A 19,356-nucleotide genomic window follows, 5' to 3' on the forward strand; every position below is an offset into this window, starting at 1 on the left:
AGATAAGACCTGAATAGACAGGCAAAGGCCCAGCATACCACAATAATCCCAATGCGGGGCTCCAGGTAATGTATCTATTACCATCTCCAATGTATGGAGTCTCTATGGAGAAACTCACATGTGGAGAAAAAAGGTGTAAATGACAAAAGCACTCTGACATGGATTCCTCCAGATATATGTCACTGGCAGTCACATTTGTCAAGTTCATTGCCACTAGCTCCCAGGGACTGAGTGAATGAAGTAAATCTTGCTGTAAATAGCTTGCTCCAATCAACTTTTAAGTTCATGAAGATCCCTGCCACAGTGACATTTGTTTTAATAGGATGTGACCTGAATCCTCTGTAAGTGAACACTTTGTTATGAAACAAAAAGGAACAATCATGTTTAATAGGGAAAACTTAAGGGAAAGGTGTCAGAAACAACTTTAAATAAACAAGTACTTCAGTAATAATTTTGAAATCTTGTGTGTAATGATCAGCAGTGAAAACACCCCCAAAGGACAGATGTGGATTATGCTGTGAAGCAGCAAATCTCTGAAGTTCAAAATGTGGCCAGTAATTTAGAGCTTCCCTGGTGGCTAAGAGGTTCAAGTGTCTGCCTCCAATGCAGGAGACCCGGGTTCGATCCCTGGGTCAGGAAGATCCCCTGGAGAAGGAAATGGTAACCCACTCCAGTATTCTTGCCTGGAGAAGCCCATGGACGGAGAAGCCTGGTAGGCTACAGTCCACGGGGTCGCAAAGAGTAGGACACAACTGAGCAACTTCCCTTTCCCTTTACTTTCTATATACGAACTAATGAAATGTTCGAAGGAATGAAGTGCCTCAGGACAAATCTATCTATACCAACATTCTATGGTCTGGTTCTCTGCTTCATGGCAGAATTACAGATTTTATTGTTGTATGACACTTAATGAGAACCAGACCTTCCCATAAAATTCAGTTTTGGGAAAAAGCAAAAAATAATAATAAAGAGATTCTTCTAGCTTCAGCCAAATAGGCATGTCACCAAAGTATATTTTTTAGTTAAAGAAGGGATATTTTGGCTTCCAATGTTTTGGAATGGCTTCTCAAGCAGCTGAATGTTGACATAAACATAACACATTTAAACCAGCAGTGAAGACTGGCACTTAGAAATAACTAACCAGGCCGTTTTTCTTCTACTTGTTCTGTTTCTATAGATGAATGCAGTCTGCTACATCTTCTATTCAAAGATGAACTTCGTCTCTTTTCTGGTGTTTCTGGAGATCAAAGGCAAAGAAATAATACTTTTTAAGAACATTAAGAAAAATTTTTGGTCATGCCACGTAGTATGTGGGATCTTAGTTCCCCAACCAGATATCGAACCCGCACCCCCGCATTAGGAGCATGGAGTCTTAACCAGTGGACCGCCAGAGAAGTCCAGGAACATTACTATTTACAAGCTGTTTAAACAGATTCCTTCAGGAGTGAGCCACTCCTTTTGTCCAAACATTTTTTTTTTTATCCTCAGTACTCTTCCTTGTAAGAATTGTTTTAAATTTCAAGTATTATGAAGAGATTCTACATGCCCAAAGTTAAAACCAGGTTACTCTTTAAGTATGTTATCCAAAGAGAAATAAAATTATCTAGGAAATAATAAAAAGAAAGAAAATGTCTCATACTGACTGACAATTTCAAAGTTCCCAAATTAGGAATACATAATGTATAATTTTAGACACAGTCCATGACATCTATTACTAAACTAATTTATACACTTTAGTTTTAATGAGTTTTATTTTTTTGGCTGCGCTGCATGGCTTGCAGGATCTTAGTTCCCCAAAGATTGAGCCCCAGGCCAAAGAGGTGAAAGCACCGAGTCCTAACCACCAGACTGCCAAGGAATTCTCTCAACTAGTGTTTTTAAAATAAAAATGATAATTAATATTTGGCACAGATGTCACAGTGGTAGCAACCCAAACTAGTCATATGGGGAAATCATCCCTTTTGTGTAGACACTTCCATTTCACTTTAAATATTCCGGCTCAGAATACTGATGGAAGTCTGTTTAAAGAAGAACCCTTTGGGGAATTCCACAGCAGTTCATGAGTTAGGACTCTGTGCTGTCACTGCCAAGAGTTCAATCCCTGGTCAGGGAGCAAAGATCCCACAAGCCGAGTGGCCAAAAGAAGAAAACAAGAATTCTTTGGGGGAGCTATAGATTAAAGTAAATACTGATACTGTAGCATCATTTGAAAATTCTAGAACTGATAATGTAATTGCACAGCACAATCCACAGAAATGTAATCAATTCGATCATGTGATAAGATCACCTATCCCTTACTATCACATTGCAAGAAATGACAAAATAGTGTGAATTTACGGTACGTCAGCACTGAGTAGAAGAAAAACAGATGATTTGAATCAGTCAAGATTTAAAGAAAGGCTATTTAGGAACTTCCCTGGTGATTAAGGCTGTATTTTCACCACAGAGGGCGCGGGTTTGATCCTTAGAGAATTCAAGATCCTGCATGCTGTACACACAGCATAGCCAAACATATTTTTTTAAAAATTAAAATATAAAGCGAGCTATTTGAAATATCACAGGTTAGATGATGAACTTCATTTGAGTTTGAAATGTTCATCTCTCTGGATTGAACAGGTTTTATTTCAGTTTGAAGGGATTTTACAAAGGTAAGTCAGTGAAAATATTGATTTTATTTTCCGTGGAATCATTAATTACAGCATTAATCATTTCAGAGTGTGTAATATACTACAATGGAGAAGGCAATGGCACCCCACTCCAGCACTCTTGCCTGGAAAATCCCATGGACGGAGGAGCCTGGTGGGCCGCAGTCCATGGGGTCGCTAAGAGTCCAACACGACTCAGTGACTTCACTTTCACTTTCACGCATTGGAGAAGGAAATGGCAACCCACTCCAGTGTTCTTGCCTGGAGAACCCCAGGGACAGGGGAGCCTTGTGGGCTGCCGTCTATGGGGTCGCACAGAGTCGGACACGACTGAAGTGACTTAGAGGAATATACTATAAAGCAAGTTATTTCATAAAGTATCTTCCACACATACCTTCTTGGATTAAAAACAAGTCAAGATATAATTTAAAAAATTACTTGGAATTGTTTCTTCATTGCACTTCAACTCATTACTAACTTGAAAGCCATCACTTGTCCCTTTTCTTTACATGTTTCACAAATACAGCAGATACACAGATTAATGAAAACATACTAGCGTTTGCTCACTATAATAAAAATGTAAGAAATGTCTGTGGAGAAATCTTTGCGAATTCCTCCAATCAATTAGATAGTAAAACAGGGTCAACACTTGTGAAACAATTAAAATGAAAATATACAAATATGACATGGCAATGAATGTTCTCTACTTTTTCTAAAGGATTGAGTTTTGTGAATAATAAATTAATTTTATTATATGATAAGCAAGGTGCTAGAGAAAATCTTCCCATATTAATCTATGAATGAACCTGGGCTATATGTAAAAGTGCTCTGGAAAAGCATACTAAGGTTAATGACGGAAAGTGGATCAACTTCTGCTGGACTATTTACTACAAGAGAAAATGAGATGTGTCAAAACTGACAACAAAAGATCTCTCAAGTTCACTGTTGAAAATTTTAAGAGTTCTAAAATTACAAATGATGTAATTTAAGTATAAACAAAACAAAAAATCCTTTTTCAGCATATATTTAGACAAAAATGGACATCTTGCCCACTAAGTTAACCACTGCTACAATTAACTAAATATATGCTTTAAATGATATCCAGCATCTTTTTTCCACACTGGAATTGTAGAGCCATCAGCATGCTCAAAAAATGCTCAGACACCTAATAACACAAAAGAAACATTTTGAATTCAAACTAAAATTATGCCTGTTTCAATTCACAAGGTACAAAAATTGTATATCTTTTCTACAGCCAAGTTTGAGAGAATGAAGTGGAATATGTTTACCATGTCTTTTTCCTGCAAAGATCATGTCTGTTTTTTTCTCTGGAAAGAAAAAGGATTTTTTTGATGGGTATGGTTATCTAATCCATTCCAACTGTCAGTGAAAAGCACCATGTAGTATAAGCCAGATACGGTCAATGACACACTCAGGTCAAGATTTTTTTTAAAATAAGGAATGCTAGGGAATTCCCTGGTGGTCCAGTCATTAGAACGCCACGCTTTCACTGCCAAGGGTGCATGTTCAATTCCTGGTCAAGAAACTAAGGAGTGCTAATTCAAAGGGCAAACACCAGGAGCAAAATGTATTTGAAGTATCTGCAGTAGATAAGTTTTATTTTCTTTTAAAGAGTGCTGCATTACCTCTACAAAGAGTTGTAAAGTAGAGCTTAGAAATACTCTCTCATTAACAGTTAAAAACCACTTTATTTGCTTTGAGGAAAAACACAGACTTGTTAGTGGAATGTACAGTTTAAAATTATGATCGAATGACCAAAAAATTATGATCAGATAACCAAAATATAACCCACAGAAGAGCAGGGTAGAATGGAAATCACTGCATTTCTTGGGGTCTTAATTATAAAATAGGAAGGTAACTTGCTTGTCAACTTTACATATATATGAAGCAGATCAACCTGTCCACTGCTATATATATGCTATTCTTTTTCTTAAATTAGGTAATATTCATGAAACTTAACGGAAATTGAATGGACTACTCTAGTTTCTGGAAAAACGGATTTCAGTTTTAGCTTAGACAGAATATGGATTAATTCTAAAATAAATTATTGTGTCACTTAATGGCAATGTCTTTGGGTCAAAATATATTTCATAGCTGTTGGGCTACCTGAGCCCAACAAACCCATCTGATACCAGTAGTACACAAACCAAGAAACAAGGGGCTTCTCTGGTGGCACAGTGGTGGAGAGTCTGCCTGCCAACACAGAGGACATGGGTTGGATTCCTGATCTGGGAGGATCCCACACGCTTTGGAGCAACTAATAAGTACGTGTGCCACGATTCCTGAGCCCGTGCTCTGGAGCCTGGGGAACTACAACTACTGAGCCCATGTGCCACGGCTACTGAAGCCCATGCGCCCCAGGGCTCACACTCGACAAGGGAAGCCACCACAACGAGGGGCCTATGCACTGCAACGAGAGCGTAGCCCCTGCTCACTCAAACTAGAGAAAAGCCCACGAAGCAACAAAGACCCAGCCAAAAATTTAAAAATTCTTTTGTAAAGAAACAGGGATTTATACTGATGAAAATACAAAAAAGTAATGACCATCTCTACTGCGGAACGTGGTGCTCTTCTAAAATAAATCTAAATGTCCTACGATCTAAAGAGTAAGTGGTACTATAGAAATACATATAAAGACTTGATTTCACTGGTTTGAAATTCAGTAAAATACATGAAATAAATACTTACTCTTGGCAACAGAATTTTGAAGACCAGGAGGTGACATTTGTCTATGCAATCCACAAGTCCCCTGCTCAAGCCTTTCAGTAGATGTATGTTTGTTGACTGAGAAAAGATACAAGATTTACTGTACTCATATTTAAAAGAGCATCATTAGCTGAAACAAGATGAGCTCATGATGTACTTATACAGAGCATAAACATGTATTATTAGGTACACAATGCTCACTGTCGATCATTCCTTATAAATTATGGAAATTTAACTTACATTTTATGCAATTGCTTAGAATTACATCCACACATAGGAAAAATTATAGTACATCATTAGTAAACAGGGCAATTTATTTTTAAAATATGCACTGGATAAAGGTGTGTAAAGCTTATCAATTATTCATTTTAACACAGATTACAAGTTTAAATGGTTAAGATTTTGGATATACTGTATAAAATAAAGTTATTCTAAAATTTCACCTGTTTCTTTGGCAATCTCACACGACACAAACTTCAATGCATGCCAAAGAATATATGGCAGTGTTTTCACTTAGGAGACAAAGCTGAAAACCCATTGTAAATGCAACCTTATACCAACAGCTAATATTTACATGTGAAAATGAATAAACTTCAAAGTTTAGCAGTTGTATTAATTACCGGTCTTATTTTGGGAATTTACTGTCGTAGAGCCTGCCCACGACCCCCTTTTTTGACGGTCAATGCAGCTGCTCCTTTCCAGTGTACGATGAAGGATGGCTTTGACTTTCTCCTATTTAAAATAAAAGCCAATAAATGTTTACGTATGTATTATATTCACTAGTATAATTCTGATCTATCAGTTATAAAATACCCCTACCACCAAATTTTTTAATCAGGCAAAATTTTTTTTATAAAAGAGAAAAGTTAAAATTGGAAACACCTCAGGTATGAATCCATACTTTCCCAACTAAGTAGGTTTTAATCTTACGGATAGGAATCGAGAAACTCACCATGCTTCCCTCTTTGCTTGTTTCATCAGGAAATTTAGAAATAAAGGTGTAGCCTATTCCAGCAACTATACAAGGACTGAGTAGTACGCTTCGATGTATGCTCATCATACCTTATGTTTTATTATTTTCTTATTTTAATTTCCCCCTCTGCTTGATTCCCTCAAACATTTATTTTCTCATCTGGTTGTGGTATATAGTTTTAAAAATATACCTTAAATTCTTTGTAGAATGAGGCAGGATAAAAAATCAACTGATATGTGTAAGTGAAACTATGCCAGATCATCTATTATATCCACATTTCTAACTTCTTAAATTCTGGTGTTAACTAATCAAGTTTTTAAAAAGAGATGTGTTTGTCTTGACCTCAGCTTTAGTCTAAACCGTGCAGGATAACAGGTCTATGAATGCAAATGCTACACAGTGGCCAAACAGCGCCACTGTCAGAAATGAGATGCAGTTTTCTATGCCTCATCTCTGTGCTGTAACATACCATGGACTACACTCACGTAAGCAAATCAACCTCAGGGCCAGAAACTTTTCTATTCTTCCCTGACAGCAACTGTTTCCTAGCAACATCATCCTTACAATGTTCCCAGTTTAGAGGGTGAACATATTAGGAAATTGGAGTCATCCATATCCTCTGAGGAGAAAAGCAACTGCACTTTTAAAATGAAACTTATCTAATGACAACATTTTAAATTATATTTTCTAACAGAAAGGAAGTTGTCCTAAATTACTTAGACACCCCAGAAGTATAATAAAGATTACACACAGAATATTCTTGTATTATTAAAACCTCTCTCCTAAGCTCTTTTGCTGTTTCCAGATGTGCTGACCCTCCATGCTCTTTCAGGTTCCTTCTGGCATCTGCAGCTCATGTGCAAGCTCCTGTCCTCCTTCCCATGTGCCCCTCACACTCGCCCCTCCTCCCCACCACTGAGTCTGGGGTTTTTTCCTGCTCTGCTGAATCATTCTCTTTTTCTATGTGCAGCCTCCTAAGTGATGACCGGTCCCTGCTCTGTCTAGGGCTTTCCCGCACTAGCTCTCTGGGGCCAGTTCTCTTTGGACCTTTCCCCTTGCCTTCTGGGCTCTTGTCTGGCGCTCTCTCTCTGGCTCCCACCCTGTCTACAGTGCCATTTTGTTGCTTCTTCCTTTCCTGTGTTCTCTCTCAGGTTCCTCTTCTCCTAAGATGGTCTTTTCTACTCGCAGTCCTTGGGGCTCTCCCTCTGTCCTCCAGGGGCCTTTCCTGACCCAGCACAGTTTCCTATTTTACTCTCTTTGGTTCTGTCTTTGTCAAGTTCAGTCTCTCTGGCCTTGACTCCTCTTTACCACAGAGAAGTAATTTTAAGGAGACATTTCACAGAGGAAGATAGAGTGATACAAGTTCTGAATGAGAATTCATTCAATACTGGAATGTGGGCAAAAAGACAGAGAAGGTGCTAGTGAACCATGGACAGGGAAGAAACACCACAGGAATAGTCCTAAAATAAAGAAGATTCACCGACGGGGATAAGGAGGTGGGGAGGGTTAGGCATTTTCAAGAGCCAACTGTGTGTAAAAGTTAGGAAGAAAAGTGAGCGCTAGAGAAAGACACAGAGAAGAGGGCTCTTGGGAGAGAAATGGAAACAAAGGGAAAAGGAAAGAAAAAATATTTTAAAATTAGAGCAACAGAAAAAAAAAGAGAGGATAAAAACCCACACACTGAGAGAACAATGGCAGAAACTCCAAAGATGAGGAGCAAAAAGGAGGGAGAAGCTAAGACAAAGAAAGGAGAAAGAAAAAGGGGGTGCTATTGGCGGGAAAGGGCCAGAGCCAGATAAAGAGCCAGAGACAGGCCAAGGCTCCCTCAGGGACACTTGAGGGGCACTGGAACAAAGAGCAAGAGAGAATGACAGTGAAGAATAGGATGGAACATGCCAATTCCAAAGGAGCCAAGGACACTCATAGTAAAGATGTGCAACAACCTAGAGGAGAAAAACTTGGTGTCAGAGAGAATCCTACAAATTGAGATAGGTAACCAGATGCCCACAGAGAAAGAGCCAAAAGCAAACTGACTGAAGAGGGACAGGGAGGGAAAGAGAGGGCAGGACAAAGGTAGTGACTCGTATCAACAGAGTGCCAAAGACACCCAAACAGAGTCCAGATAGCAAGAGAGCAAGGCCACAGCACAGAGAAAGGAACAATAAGGGGAGAGCGAGAGAGAGCAAACAAAAGGGAGCCGGGAACCATGGGAGAGTGGAAGGCTCTGATCCAGCTGGGCTCTGCCACTCTCACAATGAGGGCAGTGGTGAGAAGGGGGGTGGTCGGTCATGGGCAGAGGGGGCCCTATCAGAGAGGGCCTGAGAGTGGGTGGGTGAATACCAGGCAATGGGACAACACCTTTGGTAGGAGAGAGAGCGCGCCTCAGAACAAAGCCCAGGCTGCAGGCACCCTGCAGGTGCACAGGGCTCTCTCCCTGGATGCGCAAGGCTCGCCTTCACCTCAGTTACTAAGCCTCAACTCAGGCCTCAGATCAGGATGGGGCAAGAGCCGCTAATGTTTAAGGAAAGACCAAAGAGGAATTGGTACTAGTTCCAGAAGAATCGGGGTCGGTTCCAATAAATGCAGAGAAGGGCTAAGAAAAAAGTACTGCAGAACCAGGCAACACAGTGTATCATCTGATTAACAAAGAAGAGAAACACATACCCGTTCCTCCTCTAACATTTCGTTTCTCTTTTTTTCTGCAGATATTCTCCGTTGTTCACCCTTTTCTTTCTGTTCCCTCAGCTTTCGCTGTTTTTCTTCCATCTGTTTTTCATATATGATCTTAGACTTTCTTTCTTTTTGAAGTAGCTGTGTCTCTCTATTAGCTGAAATATTCCAAAAGCAAGGTAAGAGCCAAGAAAATGTTTAAGTTTTCCACATTACAGAGAAGGAAAGTTAGTGTATTTTATTCTCTTTCTTAAAAATAACATAACCTGTGCTAATAACTAAAGATTTATTATATAAACGACCAGAGATGGCCACGAAAGAATCATTTCCACTGGGTGTTCATTTAACTCCTGAGAACTGAATTGGCTTAAATGACTCTCCTCCTGTCCAAACTAAAATTCCAAATTCAAAAGAGATATTGTCTTTCATGTGATGTTTCTGCTGACTTGAGCTGAAGTCAAACCCCATCAGATTAATATGCTGTACATTAAAATAAGAATTAAAAAACACATGGCCAGAACATATGGCTTTTTCCCTTCTAATACGCAACTTCTTTTTAAAGGCCTCATCTAAACAGACCATATTAAGCATGCCAATTTGACCTTCATGAGCTTAGGCACATACCATATTACTGACCAGCATGATGTTTTCCGACATTCAAATTTCCTCTCACTAAAGCCTGAAGAGCATCCATGCAGTTGTAAAAATACTCTTCTAAAGAGCTACAGGAAGAAACTGCTCCTCACCAAAACAGAGACAACTGCTATGCCATTTGAATGAAGGTAAGCACTAGTTTTGCAGTGGATTTACAGGGCCAGATGAGGAAAATAAATAGCTGAAAAAGCATTCTCTCAAGATTATGGTTCTTTTAGAAAAGAATATTATTTTTTTAATATAAATTTACTTATTTTAATTGGAGGATTCTTTTAGATCTTCATTGATACCAAGTCACACTTGAGACAGCATAGCTATCCGTGAAAGACACCATATCTATGGTAAGATTATTAGCAAATTCATTTATGTTTTTGGCCGTGCCATGGCTTGTGGGATCTTGGTTCCCCAATCTGGGATTGAACCCCAGGCCTCTGGCAGTGAAAGCACAGGGTTAACCACTGGACCTCCAGGGAATTCCTTCATTTTTGTTTTCAGAGTCATTTTTACTGAAATCCCCATTTTGCTTGTTTCTACAAACACTGAAGAAATTTTCATACTTTAGTTTTCAGAAAATTAAAGCTAACAGAAACTACTCTTTCAAAAATAAAACAATTTGGCCAAATATTGTTCTCTATCTCATTTAGTATATGCTTTTAATCCAATATAACACAAAGTAAAAAGTAACACATACTGTATAACATATACTATTAAAAAAAGATTAAAAAGTAAAACCACTTTGAAAATATGTAACCTTCATCTAAAATGTATTCATTTTGATTTTTTTTAAAGTCTAAAATATACCATCATCCTGATTCATTTTGCTGTACAGTATAAACTGATGCAACATTATAACGTAACTATACTCCAATAAAAATTAATTTAAAAAATACCATCATCTTGTCTTTTTTTCTCTTGTCTCCGCTCCTTTACTAATCTTTGTTTGATGTCATTTTTAAGCACAGAGCCATCTATTACTAAAAAAAAAGAATATAATTAGATATCAATAGGATATCAAACGTAAAGGAAATAACACTTTGACATCGATTAAAGTACTTTAGAAATTATACCTGGCTTAAATGGTGATTTTATATTTGAAGGCGGAGATGCAAGTGAACTAAAGCTACCTTGACTTCGTCTTTCTTCAGCAATGGCATTAGCAGCAGCAACTATAATACAGGGAGATAAAGGAAAGGGATTAAATATTAAGAAGACAAACAGCTAATCCAGGGGCGGCAAATTGTATCTTCGAGAATAAAGGATAGCATCTCTTCTAGAAGGCATGACAGATGACTCGGGGTCAGCAAAGACATACTGAGAACCTATGATGTTCAACAAGAATTCAACCAAGAATTAACCCTGTTTACTGTAGACATGCCAGCCTATCTGCACACAGTTGTCAGTGGAAGCAGCAGCATGAGCTGGTGGACGAATAACAGCTCATGAGTAACAGATCTCAAAAATGCCTCAGACAAGACATTACACCAAGTACTAGGAAAACTGAGCTGGCAAGGAGTCGGAAAAAATGTTTCGCCATAAATTGGGCGAATTTAAACAAGATTTGGAGTTTATAGATTTGAATTTGGTAGCACAAGTGTCAACAGTGAGAGCCTCAGAGATTGGGCCCAATATTAAGGAGAACATTTATAAATTACCTTGATCAGGGGCTACCGACCCTGGCTCCCCAGTAGTCACCCAAATTGTTTTAAAAAAAAATGAGCAATGCTTTCCCCTCCCCACTTCCCCTCTCTGAGAATGGGGCCCAGGCCTTTGCAGTTGCTAAAAGCTCTATTCTGATGCATAGTGAAGGTGGAGAAACACTCAAAGAAGTTCCAATGGGATGGTATTTTTCGAGGTAGGAAAATACCAAGTTAATAAATATTAACACATCTTGTGTAAACAGGTCGAAAATGGTCAATAAACTTCAATAACGGTTAAGTATAAGAGTGTGGGAGCACAATTTGAGGGAAAGTAAGAAAAACTAAAATTGTGGGTGATACCAAAACAAGTTATTGGGGAATTCCCTGAACTCTTTCCATGTATGACTGTATCTAAAATGCCTCACAGTAGCAGGCATCTTCAGGAAGGACCTGGAGAATAACACTGAAAACTCTCTTCTACCCTAGTATAAAAGCACAGGAAACATGCCCCTGTGATACTGCATACATACAGTTCTGGTCTCTACATATCAAGAAAAACGCACAACAGTTGAAGACGGGCAGTTAAAATAAGACACTAGAGGGTCTGTGGCTGTACTCAGAATGAATGGACTCTGAGATGTTACTTGCCACTGATGAAAGATATCTGGGAGCCATTTGACAGAGTAACCCTGAAAGTGACACACAACTGCTGCCATAGAGACCACCGTTTCAAAAGGGGAAATGATTTTTTTTAATCCCAGAGACCAAATAGCTCAGATAATCCACGATCTAGCTAAATTTGAATTGAAGATTAGACTCTTCTAAACTTCTTCAGTTATAAACTTCTTCAGTAATTTATCAATTTTGTGGACCACAATTATTCTCTGAATTTCAGTCCTGGTGTATTAAGAAAATTCCTATATAGTCTATAAGTTAAATAAACCATCCTACACCCACCCCTTCCACTCACATTTCCACAATTTTGTGGACCACAATTATTCTCTGAATTTCAGTCCTGGTGTATTAAGAAAATTCTTATATAGTCTATAAGTTAAATAAACCATCCTACACCCACCCCTTCCACTCACATTTCTATGTGAGCATAGAGAAAACCACCGCTGCTTTTGTATATTCCGTTTTCCTGCTTAAAAGTCCTAAGGAAAGTCCATATTTTGGCACAATTTAGTTGGCCATAAGGACAATTTCCCTCAAAATGTACAATTTTACCACAGTTAAAGATCTTATTAATCACAAGTAAACGTAAAAGTAGTTGTTGTGGCAATAATTAACCATACCATATACAGGTTATAATATCAAATCTAATTTTTTTTTTTTTTTTTGGCTGCACAGGGTGGTTTGCGGGATCTCAGTTCTCTGACCAGGGATTGATCCCAGGCCATGGCAGTGAAAGTGCCAAGTCCTAACCATTAGACAACCAGAAAATGTCCCTCAAATCTGATTTTTAGGCCCTTACTTCCAAATTCCTACTGACAAGAAATATATTCACCAAAAGGACAGGCTCTAAAAATGTCCAGACACTAGGGGAAAGCCTCCATGTCTGGAGTTAACAAAAGAAACATTTTATTCAACTCCATTCAATGCAGAATTTAATTCACTTTAAAGTAACAGGTGCAATAGAGTATTTCTATAGTTCTTATACTAATTCTCAACTCCAAATTAAAGTTAAAAGTTACTTTCTGCCTGGAGATTAAATAAGAAAACATGTAGATTTTATTACTAAAACTGAATTATGACTCTTAATCTGTATTTCCAAAAAACGGCCATAATCAATAATGTATATCACTTTCACCATTTATGAAGTTGTTTTCATTGATTACCTCATTTAATTCTCATAATAATCCTATAAAGTGGATATTATTTTCTTTACAGATGAGCAAACTGAAGCTAAATATAACTTTCCCAGATTACACAGACAGGAACTGGTAAAGCCAGAACTTACTTCAATTGTAACTTTACTTTGAAATATTACATAATTATGAAGGACCAGACTGTACAAAACCCACATCAACCTTTATATGGCTTAGTTTAATACTCCTACTTCAGCTACTTTTAAGGTTACTTCTTTGTAAAATACCACAAGGAATTAAGATCTAAATGTATACAACTTATTCAACAATAAGTAAATGAAATATATTGGTTTTGGTATAAAACATACTTTGGAAATACAGCAATGGAAATTATTTTAAAATAAAGCATTTACCCTTTTATTTTTTTTAAAGAAATAGCTGTGGCTAAGAAAAGCCTAACTTTGAAGAAAATGTGTAAAAAACAATACAAAAAGAAAACGATTCTCTTTTTTTTTTTTTGGTGGCACCTCAAGGCTTGTGGCAATTTAGTTCCCCAACCAGGGATTGAACCCTCAGCAGTGACAGCAGAGTCCTAACCCCTGGACCACCAGGGAACTCGGCCATTCTCCTTCTACGAGGAGAAAATAAAAATCATTCCAGCTATCTAACCCAATAAAAGCCTCAGAATAAAATGAACCAAAAACAGGTGCCACTAGAATGCCAAAGTTAAAGAATATTTTACACTTGGTAGACTTTTAAAAGATATCATTGAAATTTTGAGGCCCCTTCTGGACATAAAGCATTTTAGGTCATTACTGACTTCAACATAGTAGAAAATTTCTGCTTCTCTCCTAAACCTCCTTCCTCAACACACAATCTGTGTCATAAGGGCTCTGCTCTACTAGGGCAAGCAAAATGCAAGAAAGGAAGAACATTTTTCTAAGACAGTTATTTCAAGAATGGTAATAATCTTCCTAAATCTGCACCCAAGCACGATCACCCCAAAATGTTTAACCTTATGAGATATCAATGATAAACATTCATCCCAAAACTTACTAGCAATTCTACACTGTCTGCCCCAGTTGTTGCTCTTGACATCACCGAGTTCCACATAACATCTACAGCCCCACCTCTCCATGACCTTTCTTCAGTACTAACTGGAAACATAAATCACATCAACTAGTGAAATAGTATTTTTTATTACTTAGCAAAGGGCATAGATTGCAAAAAAAAACTAATGAAAGGTTTTTTAAAAAGTATTTTAAGAAGGGCTATGGTTGTGGCAAGAAACAAGCATACCATGAAACCAAATTGCTACAGATTAACGAATATAGTGCTATTCACTGTTGTTTGGGTAACAGAATAAGAGGTAAATTGCTACAAGTCTTGAGCTCCTGCTGGATGCAGTCTTCAAAGCTAGGCTGCCGGTGGTATCTAGCAGCAGACTGTCTTCCAGCAAGCCAGTCCCTGAGCCTTCCCACACAGCTGCTGGCCCAGTCCTGGATCCACCCTTCTTCAAAGCTGAGTAGTTTGGAGTGGTGGGGTCCCCTGCAGATCCGTTCCACCCGCACCAAGGCTCTCTGTTCATGGCCTTATTACTCAAAGTTTGCATGTCATTAGGCCAGGGAGAGGGTGAGAAAATATTAAGAAAAAAAAAAAAAAGAAACCAAAGAAATTTGCAATCAGGGAACAACAAAAATAAGGGGGATTCAAGGAATTTTGCCTAAAACAGCAACAAAGTTTACTCACTGTTATTTGTATAGGAGAAAAGTAGCAATTGCCACAGAGTGGCAGCACATTTCATTGACCCTTTGTCCCCTTCAGGAAAATGCTGTGACCATGAAGTAAGTTCTTTCTCATCAAGGTGATCCTCTGAAAACTTTAATATGTGATGTTTTCATTTCTAATATGAAATGGGCAGCAAAGATGTCAACTAGGGTTCTGGGTTAAGCCTTTTTTGTTTTCAAGTTTTTGGTTTGAAATACTGTGAATTACAAGCAACTGTCCCATGTAAAATTTTAAAAATACTTTACAATGTTCAATATAAAAAATACGTTGGGGGGGGGGGGCCGCGGTTATCCAGAATGCTGGTTAGTTTAAATCAGTGAAATAAGTCAATGTCAGAGAACCTTAGGTGCCAATAAGCAATAAAACAATCTGAATTTATTGCAAACTCTCCCTGTAGGTGAACCATAATAAACTAAAGACATAAGAGTTTTTCCCCCTGTGCCATAATGAAAGTGTATTTGCTGCTGACATAGTCTCTGCGGAGTTAATTCAAAGCGTTCTGAAGTAACATAAACCCTTCCAATTGCAGCCAGTCTAAATTAATTTAACTGCAAATGGAAAATTCCCGAAGGACTTCAATCAAATCAAGAAGACGGTTGTACTCAAGCTCATATAGGAGGAAACTAGCTCGAGAACTAAAAGCAACCTCCCACAAGCAACATATACTAGCTCAAGCACTGGAGCAGTCTCCTGGGCTAAGCCATGCGCTGCCAAATTTTATAAAATAAAACGATTTGGGATCAAAATTTCTTTGGTGATGAGACCAGTTTAGAAGAAAGCACCCAGAAGCGCTGAGTTTCGTTCAGTTCAGCCTAGGGTCTGCAAGACGTCCCACGGAAGGTGACACCCTGGCGATCACGTGCTACAGGAGGCAAGCCAAGAGGAGCGGGGGATGGGGACAAGTCTCATCCCAAATTTCAAATCAAGACCCTCACGGCCCCCTCCTCACAGGACCTTAACCAGATCCTAACCAGGAGAGTGCTGGAGGTCAAGCCTCCGGAGAGCCCGGGGTTCCGATTGTGGAAGACGAAGAAAGCTCGAGCGTCGAGGGCTCAGGGAAATCTCCAGGACTGCCCGCCGCCCCCCAAAGGCAGGCGGGGCTCGGGGTTGTCCTCGGGCTCCCGGGGGCCAGGCGCCCTCCCTCCCGCCCCAGTAGCGCCCGTTAGTTCTCTCGGGCCCCGCCCGCCGGAGGGGGTGCGGCCGTCGGCAGTGGCAGTTGGACCGCGGGCTGAAGGACTTGGGCTGGTCTCCCCTCCCGCCCTCGTCCCCTCTCGGCGACCCGTCCCGTCCCAGGGCGCTCCGACGGGGGTGAGAGGAGGACCCGACGGCACGCGAGGCGACTCCGGAGTAAAGTTCTCCCGCTCCGACGATCCCCGAAGCCGCGGGAATCCCGCGTCCCGCACGGGCCCGAGAACCCCCGGGAGCCGCCGGCCCGCTCACCCATCCGTTCGCGCAGTCCCTTCAAGGATGTGCCGCCGCCGGCGCGCTCCGCCACCTTCGGAGCAGCCGAGCCGGGAGCCGCTACAGGCGCTGGGGCCCTAGTGCGCAGGCTCTCGCGCAGCCGCTGCGGGGCCGGCGCCGTGGCGTCGTCGGGGGGCGGGAAGGGGCGGGGCCCAAAGGGCCGCCGCGCCCACCTCGGACCCGCGACCGGTCAGCGCTGCCTTCTGCGCAGCAAGTTGTGAGCCGCTGGGCGGTGACGACCAGGTGTAAATAAAGACACCCTCTTCTACTTTCCCTGCTTTCCTTGCACCGTGCGTCCTGGAGGCCGGCCGATGATCAGCCGGCCATCCAACATTTCCTTTTTCCTCACTTGACCTAACAACGCAGGAACATCTTCTCTTCATTCGTTTGTTCACTTATGGAGGTCTTCTTGAGTGCCTCCTTGGTGCGCTTGCATCATGAGTTTGCTAGTCTTTGAAACACGACGGAAAGACCCAGATTGAGGGAAGAGTGATGCTCTAGGGTTCCTGTGATGCTCTAGGGGGCTTGATCACAAGGAAAGATTTTCTTAAAACTGTAGAAGAACTCGTGACACTGTTAGGTCTCAAAGTTGTGTGAATTATCTTTAGAGTGTCTTTAGGTCTTGAAAGTGAAGGAGAGGACTTATGGATGTTAATCACTCCAGATACATAATTATATATTACATATATAATATTCATAAACGATTCCTATCCGGAATGCATAAAGATCTAAAAAATATTTAAGAAAAAAGCAATTCCCCCCAAAGTGAGCAAAAGGCATGAGCAAGCCTTTCACAGGAGAGAAAACACAAATGGCAATAAGCATAAAAAAAAAAGATTCTCAAACTCTTAAGCACTCAAGAGGACACAAATGAAAACCACAAGATACCATGTTACACCTACAGATTTGGCAAAAATTTAAGAGCGGAAAGTAAGTGTTGGTGAAGATGTAGTTTAAATATTGGTGGAGAAAAATAATACTGTAAACCAACTAGACTTCAATTTGAAAAAATACTAGTGTGTGTGTTTTTTTTTTGGGGGGGGGGCGGGGAACTTTCGGCACTATAGTACCTGAAGCCCTGCTCCTACTTGTATAGAGACACCAGTGTTCTGCATGATATACATAATGGTAGCCATGATTATTAAGACACATGATTAGGGCACTAGCAAAGCACATATACCTACACAGAAATTCAGCTTTGATGAATTTATCTGGAACATCACCAACAGGTCTCTTTTAATCGATAGATAAACCCTTCTTTTTCTCCAACATCTTTGACAGATCACTGTGAAACATTCAGTAGGTGAGTCATTCAACAAAAGCTTTTATGACCACCCATCCTGCGCCTGACTGGTTGGCTAGAAAGAGACAGGGAAGACCCCCTTAGATGTATCTCTGGGGCTACAGCAGCTCCCTAAGGAGCCCCCGCAGGACTGTCTGTACATTTCTCAGAAAAATTTTGGAACTGAAGACTGCCATCTTGGGGAGACTGAGTGTGTTCTGGAGCCAACTCACTCAGAGCTGGGAAACAACCCAGGCCACTTAACTTCTCTCCGCCTCTGTTTGGAAAGCCTATGTTCCCCAGTGAGCAAAAAAACCCTGAATTCCTGCTATTTCTTTCCTACTTGGCTGTTTTTTCCCTTAAACCTGACACCAGCAGGAAAAATATTCAGAAACCCCACTCATACTAGGTCTAGGAATTGTCACTTTTTTTCTACTAATACATTGAATTCATATGTAATAAACACTCAGTGCACTTATCAAGTCTAACAATTTGTATTGAAACTGCTACCATCACAGCCCTGCGGGAAGAGTTCTAAGCTTCACAGCCGTGAGACAACTGTCCCTCTGCATCCTAGACTACCTGCCAGATTCATCCGTTATATACACAGTCGAGTCAGGGCTCTGGTTTTTCATTCTCTCATTTCTGACTCTTGTCTCACATCTATTGCCGCTTGGCCGTGACACAGGGGGAAGAATGATGCTTCATTCTGGACTCATCTCTTCCAATTCGACTCACACGTTTTCCTCCCTTTTCCCAAATCTGCACTTTCCTTCTCTCTGAGTTCCAGGCTCACCTCAGGCTCTGGTCATTTCTTGCTTGGTTGATAGCAGCTTTCCCAGCTCCAAAATTCCTACTGCAGCACATTGCCCCGACCCCCTCCCACACCAATGACCCTTCAGTCCCCCTCTCCCACTCCCCCCTTTCCCCTTCCCTTTGCACTGAGGACCAGGGTGACCTTGCTCTTTCCTGGGATGTGGTGGGGGAATGATTCTCATGTCCTGAGATCACCAGGGTGGGGGGCGTGAGCTTCTGGGGAGAGGAGGAAGAGGCCAGCACTGTCAGTTGGAGCAGACAAACAGATGGGAAGGGCGTCACGGTGGTGGCGCAATCTGCTAGGAGCAGTGGCTGCATCTTAGAGTCTTAGATACTTACTGTTACTTAGTAACAGATGTCATTTGTCCAGTACTTACACATTGGCAGACACAGTGCTTAAGGTTCTACATGGATTATTTCATCTAATTCTTATACCACTTCGTGATGCAGCTTCTGTTATCTCCTCATTTTACAGATAAGGAAAGAGTTAACCTCCCTGGTGTTAGCACAGTTAGCAAGTGGCAGAGCCAGGATTCAAGGCCATGTATATCTAGTACTTCTTGCACTGTGTCTTCTAATGTACCCGAGGATGAGCCCTAGTCCACTTTTAATTCCTAGCCCATGCCTTCACTTCTCCATTGATGCAGTCCCCACACTCAGCCTATTATTTTTTCTGGCTCAGCCTTGTGGCACATGAGATCTTCGTTTCCCCATCAGGACCAGGGATGGAACCTGAGCCCCTGCATTGGAAGCTCAGAGAGTCTTAACCACTGGACTACCAGAGAAGTCCCTAGACATGCACTTTTTATCACTGGGGAGGTCTTCCTAAAATTAAATCTTTTAACTCAAAACCACTATGACAGTCTCTTAAGTCTTTAATAAGATGGACACAAAC

The 19,356-nt window shown here is 40.6% G+C and overlaps 1 protein-coding gene across 1 annotated transcript in view; it reads right to left on the reverse strand.

Annotated features, from left to right (window-relative positions):
- The window catches only part of LOC129639591 (MAP7 domain-containing protein 3-like), a 39,048-nt gene extending 20,536 nt beyond the window's left edge, over window positions 1–18,512 (reverse strand). Inside the window, exons 1-8 of the mRNA XM_055564719.1 lie at window positions 18,442–18,512; window positions 16,343–16,536; window positions 10,737–10,835; window positions 10,560–10,643; window positions 9,010–9,173; window positions 5,993–6,104; window positions 5,355–5,450; window positions 1,142–1,237 (exon numbers count right to left, since the gene is read on the reverse strand). Coding sequence (XP_055420694.1) covers window positions 1,142–1,237; window positions 5,355–5,450; window positions 5,993–6,104; window positions 9,010–9,173; window positions 10,560–10,643; window positions 10,737–10,835; window positions 16,343–16,536; window positions 18,442–18,512 — 916 coding nt within the window. The remainder of the gene's footprint in view (window positions 1–1,141; window positions 1,238–5,354; window positions 5,451–5,992; window positions 6,105–9,009; window positions 9,174–10,559; window positions 10,644–10,736; window positions 10,836–16,342; window positions 16,537–18,441) is intronic.
- Window positions 18,513–19,356: the final 844 nt, after the last annotated feature.

This window comes from Bubalus kerabau, chromosome X (assembly GCF_029407905.1).
Source record: "Bubalus kerabau isolate K-KA32 ecotype Philippines breed swamp buffalo chromosome X, PCC_UOA_SB_1v2, whole genome shotgun sequence".
In the NCBI taxonomy this organism is placed as follows: Eukaryota; Metazoa; Chordata; class Mammalia; order Artiodactyla; family Bovidae; genus Bubalus; species Bubalus kerabau.